General features: G+C 40.0%; 1 protein-coding gene across 1 annotated transcript; it reads left to right on the forward strand.

Annotated features, from left to right (window-relative positions):
* Positions 1-570: 570 nt before the first annotated feature.
* Positions 571-7,554, forward strand: LOC115821836 (interferon-induced very large GTPase 1-like). Its single transcript, XM_030785623.1, has 4 exons — positions 571-968; positions 1,351-1,418; positions 3,167-6,094; positions 6,593-7,554. The coding sequence occupies exons 1-4, from the start codon at positions 571-573 to the stop codon at positions 7,552-7,554; spliced, it is 4,356 nt and encodes a 1,451-aa protein (XP_030641483.1).
* Positions 7,555-12,201: the final 4,647 nt, after the last annotated feature.

A 12,201-nucleotide genomic window follows, 5' to 3' on the forward strand; every position in this document is an offset into this window, starting at 1 on the left:
ACTGTTATAAAACTTAATTGTTATATTACATCATAAATTAGTAAAAACCGCTGGAAACATTTTATGTGACTACTGTTCAAATGATGGTAATGTATGAATTTGCTCACTAATACACACAGTCATGGGGCCTGTTTTTGAATACGATTAAAATAATGGCAACATTCAGAAGTATAAAGTGATGACTTGAGGGATGAAAAAGGATTGTTTCAAGCTGAAAGTAAATTAAATGAAAATAAAATTGTATAATATACTTACACCTTGTATTTGAAAGCATAAATTTAATTACAACTAAATTTCATTTCTATCAATTTATTTTTGTTCCTCCAGGAAATATGAAACACAGAAGAAAATCATTGTGGAAGACACATTGAAGACACTGTTCATTTTATTTCTTTTGAAATTCAGACCTTTAGACACATGTGGTACTGTATATTTGAGGTGAAACAATGTTAGGAAATTATGGAATAACACCTTGACAACATCTGCAGTTAGGAAATGAAGATAAACGTGTGACCAATCAGACATCTTTGAGAAGATAAAAGAATACTTGAAAAGTGTTAGCAGGCCAGAATGGAGTTATTCAAAGAAAATATAGCGCGGGTTAAGGAAAATCTGATGGAGCTTGAGAATTTGTTTAAGGAGGGCAAAGATCGAAATGATGCTAAAGTAAAAGACATGGAAGACAAGATCCGCATTGCTTTCGATGTCCCGAGGGAAAGCTGGATGAACACCGGTCAAACTCTGAAGGATGTCATAGAAATCTTGCGTAAACAGCTGGACATTGTACAGAGTTCAACACTCTCATCCGAGATGATTTCAGATAAGGATGTTCTGAAGAATGCATCTGGGGGTCTGGCTTTGGAAGGGGTTTACAAAACCAGGAATCCTGAAGACTTCCTGGTGAAAAGAGATCAGCTCATTGAGATTCCAGATTCATTTTCACTTACCGGCCCAAAGCAAAATACCAGGTACGAGCAGAAAGAATTTTCATCCCACAAATCTGAAACAGTTTTCCACAAAGTCATGGAGAAACTAGGCTATAGCTTTAGCTGCTCATTGAACATTGGATTCAAAGGCTTCAGCTTTGGCTTTGGAGTGGAGAAAAATCAATTTAGCGAGACAGAGGAAACAAGTTCAAATTCACGAGAAGAGTCCTTCATCCTCCACACAAAGCACAACTACATCCCCCTTGCATCTGGATTTTTTCAGCGAGATAAACTCAAGCTTTCCACTGGGGCTGTTAATGCCCTTAAAGAAATTGAGAAGGTCATTTTGCATTCGAATGACCGCAAAACACAAACCAACAAAGTGAGACGTTTTTATGAGAGATTTGGGTCCCATGTTAACCAGGGCCCTCTACACTTCGGTGGAGTTTTCTGGTGGAGAGCTTCTGCCTCAGGCTTCAGAAGTAAAGATCTGTCAGAGATAAAAAAGTTGACTTCTGAATCTCTAAAAGTTTACTCTTGTGCTGGATTTGGATTTGGTGCGCTATCTATCTCAGGCAAAGCAACAAAATCCTCCACACAGCTGAGAGGATCTTTCACTGGGAAACACAGAGAGGACCTGATGAGTCAAGTGCAGCTGTCAGTCAGTAAAACTGGTGGTCCTGCTGAGATTGATGATCACTGGCTGTGGAAATCCCATCTTGTTGCTAATAACAGAACCTGGAGTGTTATTGACAGAGGAACAACCCTGATTCCTGTCTGGGAAATAGTGATGGCTTCTCACAGAGGTGATTTCAAAGACGTGTCCAATTTAGGCAGAATATTGATGGAAGCATACGCAGATATCACTAAAGAAACTGTGGAAGAGGTGTGGGGAGAGAACATTCTTTCTGAAGTGGAAAAAGCAAAAACTCTGATTCAGTCAGTAAAGGGGTGGAGTGCCTCTGACTGTGAATCCTACTTGACACAGTTGTTGGACTTCAAAACCAGGCTCTATGAGAAAACAGGATCCCACAAAACCTGGTTTCTGGAATGTCTCTCAAATGAGATACTTCACAAGTACCTGTTTGAAGTGGTTACAGTTAACAGCAGATCCCCAGCTGTAGACTTGAGAATTTTGATGCGCTCTCTGTTGGAACCTGATCTTTATGAACTGGGGAACTTCCCAAACAGAAAGACAATTGTGAATTGGGCCTACCACACTGAAGAAGACTTCCATGAACAAGTTTCGGTGTCTGGATTCTCAGACCTAGACAGAATCTTGCAGTGTGTCAAAAAGGAATTGGAGGACAGCAGACACGCCTTCAGTTCTTCTGAACAGGATCGCAGTGCAAAAAAAAAAGCTACAAACACTGTAACCCTCTCACTGAATTCATTTTGTAATTCCTTGGCAGAAAATGATCAAAAGGAAGCTGAACTGCTGATACTATCCATAATCACCGTCGTAGGATACCGCAGAGAATATAAGACATTTAATCATGTTCTGGATATGAATGACATCATATTCTTACAGTCTGAGCTGCAGAAAGCATTTAGCATATACTCCTCTCTAAAAGAACAGTGTTCCATTAGGGCTCAGGCCTACCTGTTGCAGACAGCTTTGACTGTTTCCACTGACAAAGACATCACGATTTCACCCAAAGAAAAGGGAGAAAGATTGCAGCTCATACAAACACAACTGAAGAACAATCTTTCAACTCACATTGAATCAGTGATTGAGAAAAGCCATGATGATTGGGAGTCCCTGGAGAGGGCATTACATTCCATCATTACCGGCACCCAGATGAGTGATGGAAGTGCAACAGTCGAGGTGGCTGTCTCTCAGTTGGAAAATATACTAGTGAAGCAAGTGGCACCTTTAACTGAGGTTCAGACAACCGATGAGCAGAATACACCAGTGAATAACAAAAGTGAAAAAACTAGAAGCTTTATGGATTTGCTTCTGAAGTTGGGCCTCCAAGACTCCTACCCCAAAAAGATGATAAAATCTAATGTTCTTCTCATAGACAAATTATCTCTGAGTGTAAAAGAACCCAAAACAGAGAAAGACTTGAGCTCCCTTTACCTCTACAAACTCATGACATTGGACTACAGAGCCAGGTATCTGTTTGTAAAACCTGAGGCAACTAACATGGATTTGGGGGGGGGTGGTGCAAATGCTGAAGATGATGATGATGATGATGATGATTATGATGACTTCTTTGATTCTGTTGATAAATCAGACCCGGTGGTGAGAGTCAAACTGGCACAAATTCACCCAATGGATGTGCACATGGCCATTTTCCACTGCTCCAATGATTTCCTGCGACAGTACATTTTTACGAAACTCTCTGCTTGTCAGTTTAGCCTACCCTTCTTGGTACCTAACCCCTGTACAGATGAAGTGGAATTCCCTCTCTGGGCACTCCGACACATCAGAAAATCATGGCAAACCAAAATACAAACTGCATCTAGTGGCTGTGGGAAGTACTACAACAGACAAATGTTCAACACACCAGTGCCAATTGTTTCCTTCATTAGATTGGGAGTTTCTGATTCCAACTCCAAGTCCCAGATATTGGATGGTGTCATTAGCGAACAGAAGCACAGTGTGTTCTTCCACCGTCATTGCAAAGGCAGCACTCCAGACAGCCTGCTCATGAATGGAGTTGTGGAGATTGCATGGTACTGTCCTGGAGGAAAGGAAGACGACGTATTTGATGACTGTGTGGCCTTTCTGAACCTTCATGGTGATGCAGCAGAACACCCAAAACAACTCGAGTTTCTTCAGGCAGTGAGTACAGTCAATGTGCTTCTACTTTCAGAGCACCCTCTGAGTGAAACCGCCAAAGAGGTCTCCCAGAAACTGTCCAAGTCCTCTGTCCCCTTGATCTGCTTGTTCTCAGGTAAGGATAATATTCATCCGTCAAAAAAACCCACAAAGGTGAGGCTAGCTGCAAAGAACAGGAATCAGGCTAAATTTACAGAGGAACTGATTTCAAGCATCAAACAGTGCATCAGTAAATATAAACAGACTGCAACAATTGAAAGGTGCTGTGAAGAGGCAAGGAAACTGCAGTTCATAGTCGACGAGGATAAGCCATCATGCAAGGATGGGTACGAAAAGGCCCAGACATTAATGTGCCTTCTGAAAGATGTGAAGGATGTATCCACCCTGAAGGAGAGGATTTTACCACTGCAAGGTAAACTGTGGCATGACTGGTGCAACAAGAACAAAGAGCAGTATCGACTGCAAGTCAGAGAAAAGGAAAGTATCGAACAGCAGCAGAGTAAAATCTCAGCTCAGATGACCAAGATCCGTAAGGAACAACTTCGTGAAGCCACTCCTCTCAATGACTTCATGAGATCATTCCTGGAATGCTTGACAACGCCTGCTCAGTTTGAAGGCACACGTCTGTACATGCTGCAGTGGCTTAGGATCCTCCTAGATGATCTCACCACTGATGAGCTTGCATTGCTTGAAGAGGACTATAACTCAACTTGGAGAAAAATGAAAAATGTATCCAAAGATAAAGAAAAAGCATCTCTTGTACAATCTCTGCAAACCAAGCTGGACAGAATAACAGACAAAATGGCCGCTACTACAGTTGGACTTCAGCATATTATGAGAGAGGTCAGTCAACTCTATGAGGCCATTCAGATGTGCACACAAGCCAAGAAAAATACTAAACAATATGCCACACTGCCAAAAATAGGGGTGACAATGCTGCTCTCTGGGTATCCACTAGAAATAATGGATGGGGATGCTGCCCATGTGCCTTTAACATGGATTAACGCTGTCCTGGATGAGCTCATCAAAACCCTTGGAGACAAAAAGGTGTTTGTTCTGTCCATTTTGGGGCTTCAAAGCTCTGGGAAATCCACACTGCTGAACACCATGTTCGGTCTTCAGTTTGCTGTGAGCGCTGGAAGATGTACACGCGGAGCCTTTATGCAGCTAGTAGAAGTGGACTCCAGCATTAGAAATGACCTCGGATATGACTTTGTCCTCATTGTGGACACAGAGGGACTCAGATCTCCAGAACTCAGTACAAAGATATCGCTGAGCCATGACAACGAGCTTGCCACTTTCATCATCGGACTTGGCGACGCAACAGTCATCAATATCATGGGGGAGAACCCTTCTGAGATGCACGACATTCTTCAGATTTGTGTGCAGGCCTTCTTGCGAATGAAACAAGTTAAAATCACACCTAGTTGCATTTTTGTGCACCAGAATGTTGCGGAAGGATCAGCTGGAGATAAAAACATTGAGGGGAGGAGACGTCTCCTGGAGAGACTGGATGAAATGGCTCAACTGGCAGCAAAAGAGGAGAATGTTGATGGTGTCACTTGCTTCAGTGATGTCATACACTTTGACATTGAAACACAAGTTTTTTACTTCAAAAATCTTCTACAGGGAGACCCTCCCATGGCCCCACCTAATCCCTCATATAGCCAGAATGTTCAAGAACTGAAGATCAAGCTCCTAACAGCTGCATCATGGCAGGAGAAATGTAAATTTTCCTCACTGTCAGAATTCAAATATAGAGTTTCTGACCTTTGGACTGCACTACTGCAAGAGAACTTTGTGTTCAGCTTCAAAAACACAGTTGAAATGATGGTGTACAGCTCTTTGGAAAGTAAGTATGGAGATTGGTCATGGCACCTGAGGAAATTTTCCCTGAGCCTTCAGACAAAACTGGAGAATCAGATCGCTAGCAACTTAATTCAGAATGTGACTTTTGCAGATCTGATGAAAAAGTATGACAAAGTCTATGAACCTCTCAAGACTGAGATAGAGAAGTATTTCAAAGAAGACAAAAACAAAGAGACCCTCATAAAGTGGAAGACAAATATTGACAAGCGTTTTGAAAGCCTGAAGAGTGAGCTCATTGATGGGACTCTGAAAAAATGTAAGGAATTACTCATCTCCAAGCAAAACAGGTCAGAGCTGGACAAGAGGAAAACCCAATACACAAATGAGCTGACTCAGCAGAGCAAACGCCTAGCATCTAAACTTAAAACACAGCAACTGACAGATAAGCAGGTGACGAAGAAGTTTGATGATCTCTGGAGTAACTGGACAGCTGAGGTGTTGAAATCACAACCCCCTGAGGAGCCACTGAATGTGAAAGCTGTAGTGGAATCAGTCCTCCTAAGCCAGTTCCGTAAACAACCAGGCATCCAAGACAAAATTAAAAAAGGATTGTTTAAGTTTGATCCAAAAAAACACATTCAGCAAAATGTCTTTCAAAGGACATTGGATTGGATGCGTGGCAGAGGACATGATGTAGAGGTTCTCAAAAATGATATTATTCATGCAGTCAACAAATACATCACTGCCAAAGAAAATGACAAGAAGGATTTTGATCAGAACTTCATTTATGAAATTTTATCAAATATTGAAAAGGACATTCTTGCATTTGAGGACAAACCAGATGCTCATAAATTCACCCAAGAATTTAGGGTGGACTTGTCAGTCTATCTTTGTCTCAAAAATGTTTCAAGATTTCAGAAGATGCATGAGGAATTCAAGACTGCAAATGATCCACTAACATATCTGCAAAGTCAAAGAGACAAATATTTCCAATCTTTCAAAAACTACTGCAAAGGAGCCAGCTCTGTGAAAATATTTGTTGATTTTCTGTGTGACCACATCACACCAGAGGTTCTGAAGGCAGCAAATGAGAAACTCAGTCAGCAGATAGCAGATGAGTTGAAGCTCAACAACCAAGCTCTCAGTGGCAACCGATCAAATCTTGAAAATCATATACTAAAACATCTGGCAACTCAGGAGGACTTCAGCATGTATGAGGAGTATATTGATTACCCAAAGAGATACTTTGAAAGATTTATCCAGGAAAAGGTAGATGAATTTTGTTGTGATACCAAAAAACTGGGCACAATCCATCAGGAGAGCCTGGAGACCATGAAAAATCAGTTATTAACAGCAAGCACAGATGTAACTACAGAAGTGGATGAAAAGGCAGGCAATGCAAGCATGTGGCTTGACTTGTTCTGTAGAAATGTGGGGCATCTCATTACAATAATGAGAAATGAATTGCATTGCATTGAAAATGAAGACATCAAAGACTGGCAGTTCTTTAAAGAAATGATGGCCAAATCCCTGGAAGAGATGGTTAAGGACGAAAAGATGGATGTGGAGGCATTGAGAGAGAAACCTACCAAAATTCTTTTTCAGCAGGTCGAGGGATGTTGGGCCCAGTGTCCTTTCTGCAAAGCCATCTGCACAAACACCATCCCCAACCATGATAAAAGACACAGCGTTAGGTTTCATCGCTGTGAGGCTCTGGCTGGCTACCATTATCATAACACAGACCATTTTTCTGTAGATTTTTGTACCACATCAGTTAACAGTGATGCAAAATTCTTTGCTCGTAAGAAGGATAAATGGATCCCCTTCAAGACATACAGGGATGCTGGAGACCCATACGATACATGGAGCATTACTGCAGATGGCAGTGAGCAGCGCTACTGGAAATGGTTCATCTGTAAGTTTCAGTCAGAATGGGAGCAAAAGTATGGATATAAATTCAAAGACCGTGGAAATATCCCGGATGAATGGAACAGTTTCACGAGAGAATCTGCTTTGGAAGAGTTGCAATAACAGTTTCATCGAGTATGGATGAGAACACATGCAATTTGTTCATCCACCATCGTAAATTAGGTAACTGTGTCAAACTTCGGTCATTTCAAAGTGAGGATTCTTCAGTGCTTGAACTCTAATAATATATGATTACGTATACTATGAATAATGCTACGAGAGCGATATGCTACTATTGTCAGTAAAACTTCCAAATGCATTTCAACTGACTGAAAATTGTTTCTTCAGAGTTGTTGTTGATCAGTTCTTGTGTGTAAAATATCCTGTACTAATGCATATTCTTGAAATCAAATAATTAAGCTTGTTTCTGAACTCCATCCATTAATTTCAAGTTTTACTTATTCACCGATTTGTTTTAAAACCTTACTGATTTAGAGTCACTTGAAATTGTCACCATAGTGACTATCTGTATCCGCCCCTTATCTGAATGAAAGAATATTCTTTTCTTCAGATTTGACTTAAAGTCTTTAAGCTACATAATGCTCTTGTTTTTGGCTGGTTTTTCAACATTTCCCTCTTTAAGGTGTAGGGGCAGAAATTGTGCCACAGTCAGCGATACCCATTTTCATACTGTATCATGTACATAATCTTACTCTATGTAGGCCAGCAGTTAACAAGAACCTTTTGTCTGTTAAGTTTATGATTCTCTCTCGCTTATCTACTGAGGGGCTTAGCGACAGGCCCTAGGAACAGGCCCAAGCTTCCCAGGCTATGAACATTCCATAAGGTGTCTGACTGCACAGGGCATTGCCGTGGATGCTGAGGGCCGTCTCAGTCTCCACCCAAAGTGATGTTCTTGTTCGCAATGTGTAAGTGTAGAGAAAACAACCTTTGTAACCCTAGAAGAAGAAATCCCTGTTGTTCTCTGTTTTGCAAATCACCAATCACATGCAAGCGATGCCTGTTTACAATCTCTGTATAAATGTCTGTGCTTGAAATGTGAGAGCTGAGTTTGTCCTCTTTTCTGTTATTTTGTTTTCTTTTGTACATACTTTGGTTTACTGAAGTATGACTCCTTTACAGCCTTTCGAATATTTAATACCTTTTTGGGTATTTGTCAAAGAAATATCCCTCCAACCTTGTGGTTGTTTTTCCATGACAAAGGAAAAGGAATCTAGATTGATGTGCAACTTTATTTTGAAGATAGTGAATGCATAAGATTGGGTGTCCCACATATTAATTTCAGATCTCTGTACCTTATTTGTGTTTCCTAAAGATCCATCGAACCAGAATAAGCTCAGTGGTTCTCTCTCTTAAATGATATGTATTCACTGATTTGACAGCCCTTTCTGACACCCCCCCCCCCTAATTTACATTGTCAACCAAACTGCTAAGGAAAATCCACATGATAAAGTGGCTGAACCACCAGAACCCTTCGCTTGTCAAACCTTGCTGTGTTCCCACTGTTTTGTTCACTATCTGTGCATTGATACCAAACTATGCTTCACAAAAAAATAGATGTATAAGTTTAATTTTATGTTGTATTTTAACACAATGTCATGGTACAGAAATTGGAACGTAAAGAGTGAAGTAAGGTCTGAATATGGCAAGACAAGTAAGCAGCAGAATGTCTGGCTAAGCTTTTTTCCACTGTATGTAGTGAATGTCGTATCTTATTACAAAAATTCAACATCCATGTACCATAAAAGGAATTCATCCTATGTGATAATTATCTGTGCGCCTCCCTGTAACAAATAACAGATTATGGCTGGGTGTTTCTTTCAGCTATACAAAAAGGGATGTGTTGTTTAAAAGTTTTAAATTGTTTAAGAGTTTTAGTTGGCATTCTTACTATAGTTACCTACCTTTCCAAAAATTCAGTCTTCAGTCTCTGGACAAGCACTCAGTTGTTTTGTAAAAGCATTTGAAGGTTACATTACAGCATTAGTCTTTCCCCAGTTAGTTGTAAGAATACAGTTACAAAAACATCAGAGCAAAGAAAAATGAAATTCCTTGGAAGATGTAATGGTAGTCTACCTCCATCCCCATTAAGCACATCAGGGTGTAACGAACACTCTCTATTTCTCAGAATAGAAAGGGCTACAAACGCATAAAAGGTCTGGGCGGACTATTTGACTATACTACAGCTGCTGGCGATGATGAAAAAACTTGTCCCATCCCACCAACACCTCCAGCTGATTGGCAGGCCAATAGATGGGACCTTAGTCCTTTCCCCGTGTTTTTTTTTCCTAATGCTTTGGTCTGATAGTCCCATCCTCCAAGTGTCTGTTTATTATTAAGACAATTTTATAAACAGATATTCCAATGAGGACCCCAAGGAAGAAAGGTAAAAAAAATAGACATATTAAAACATATATATATTTATATATTTTTTAATGGGTGACCATTACAAGGGATACCCTAAGCCCACTTCCCTTCTGTGGTTGACTGTGGCTGAGGGTTACCTGATCACATGATGTGATCTCCCATTCCTGATCAGCTATCATAATACACTGCCCTTGGTCAGTGTCTCAAGCGTGTTTTGCCGAATGATGCAGGTATACACTGGTTCATACTGGAGTTAGAAATGTATCTACAGAGACAGCAAATGCAACTAAGGTAATAATTAAATGGATGAAACTTCAATCAGGACACTGAAAAAAGAGGTGAATTCAAACAGATGGGCAGCACACAAATACTGGTACATGAAAGTTAACTACATAACACACACACCTTTCCATGGGCTCCATATGATACAAGTATCATAAAAATATAATCGCATACATTGGCTGAGCACACACACATGCTAACTAGACTCTAATGCATCACAGACACTAGTAAGAATCAATCACATCATAAACAGAACAATAATGATATGTGTATATACTGTATATACTGACACTGTTTGAGACACAGAGGCATGACCACACATAAAATGGATGCCATGTAAACAGTTATGGCTGTTTAAAACTTAAAAAAACGTTCCTGCATAACTCCTCCTTTCCTTCTCCTTGCCCTGGTCACAGTGATGGCTGGAGCTGCTATCACAGGGACAGGGGGACAGGCCACTGCAGTGTGGCACTCAGGCATGAAGCTGGTGTTTTGAAGCAGCTCCAGCCAGCCAGCCACCTGACCTTGGCTAGTGTCCACATAGATTGGGAAAGTCAAAAGTGGAACTCCACTGTGAGGCCGATGTTAGCCCAGTGTCAGCTGGGGAAGTGACAGAATCACAGAATACTGTTTAACGAATCAGCACAGGTCACACTGTCGGGTTACACTGATGAGCCGTTGTCAGGCAGAGTTTCCAGATTTGCAACTCTGATAATATGACCGCTGTGACCAAGGCCAAAATGAAGATGGGTAGCTTCCATGTGGTTAGCAACATCTAGTCCCTTAATCCCTGATGTTCAGGATATTGAGCTTGAGTATCCAGACTACTCATCGCTGACTGACTGACACTTCAGCCTTGGTTTTATTTCGGTGGATCTGATTTTTACTGATCTTTTTCATTTCTTTTTGGTTATCATGTAATATTGCAATTATTATTGCTGCTCTATTTCATTGTTTGCTGAGCATATGATTTCATTGAATCAGTTCACATTGTTATAATATATTGCCTCATGATCGTATCTATAATTTGTTTTAAACAACATTTTTAACTAAAGGAAACAGAACAAGACCCAACATAACCAAGCACACAACACCCAAGCAGAACTCCAGACCCACAGTGCATGCTAATTAAAATCTCTTTCAAGTTTAACAAGGAAGGGACAAGGGAAGCAACAGTGTATTAGAGCTGCTCCACCTAGTGGCTATTTGTGATATTTTTCTCTGCTATTTCACTGGTCACTTCATATGACTTCAGTCAGGAGGATTTTTTTTTTCCAGAAATATTCAAATACACAGCATTATGGAAACTGTATGCAGTAACATTATAACAAAATACAAATAGCTTAGCAGAGGAAGATAAATGCCTTGAGATAATAATGTTGAGAATGTAAAAATAAAACAAAGATTACAATACATTACAACAGTACTAAAGTAAAAATAAATAAAAGGATGATAATAATAATAATAACAATAATAATAACAATAAATAAACAAACAAACAGTCAAAAATACAAAATAAAGCAAATGAATTTAATTCAAATTTAAATTAATAAATCAAAACTGGCCACTATATTCAGTAGATCTATGGCATTCTTACATTCTGAGACCTGAAACCCAAAATAAGGCTCACTTTTGAATTTGGTGGGGTTTTCGTAAACCTGGCTTTACGAATAAAGAATTTTCCTACAGTGATCAAACAGCTTATCAAATAGGTTATATGCCTGTCCTCCATGACCAAAACTCTGCCTAGAGCTGTTTTTTTCACATACAGCAAGTTATAAGTTTGCCTGCTAATGCAGTACACGTCAGGGTTAGCTTTGTAGCTTTCCTCATTTGACTCCTACTGACAGCACAGACAATTAGTTCTGTCAGAGTTAAGAGGAGACTTGACAATAATTTTAATTTGGCTTGGATGTGAAATGTAGTTTTTCATGGCATGAAACTTCTAAAGTTACCCAATCTATGGTAGGCTGCTAACTAACTAGCATGAAGAGATACAACAGTCATCTCTGGACAGAAGCTGAGACTATATTTACGATTGGCCTGAGTTTTAAAAGAATTAAACATGTTAAAATACCTAGACAGCAGGAAGACCAGTGA

The sequence above is a fragment of the Chanos chanos genome, chromosome 9 (assembly GCF_902362185.1).
Source record: "Chanos chanos chromosome 9, fChaCha1.1, whole genome shotgun sequence".
NCBI lineage: Eukaryota > Metazoa > Chordata > Actinopteri > Gonorynchiformes > Chanidae > Chanos > Chanos chanos.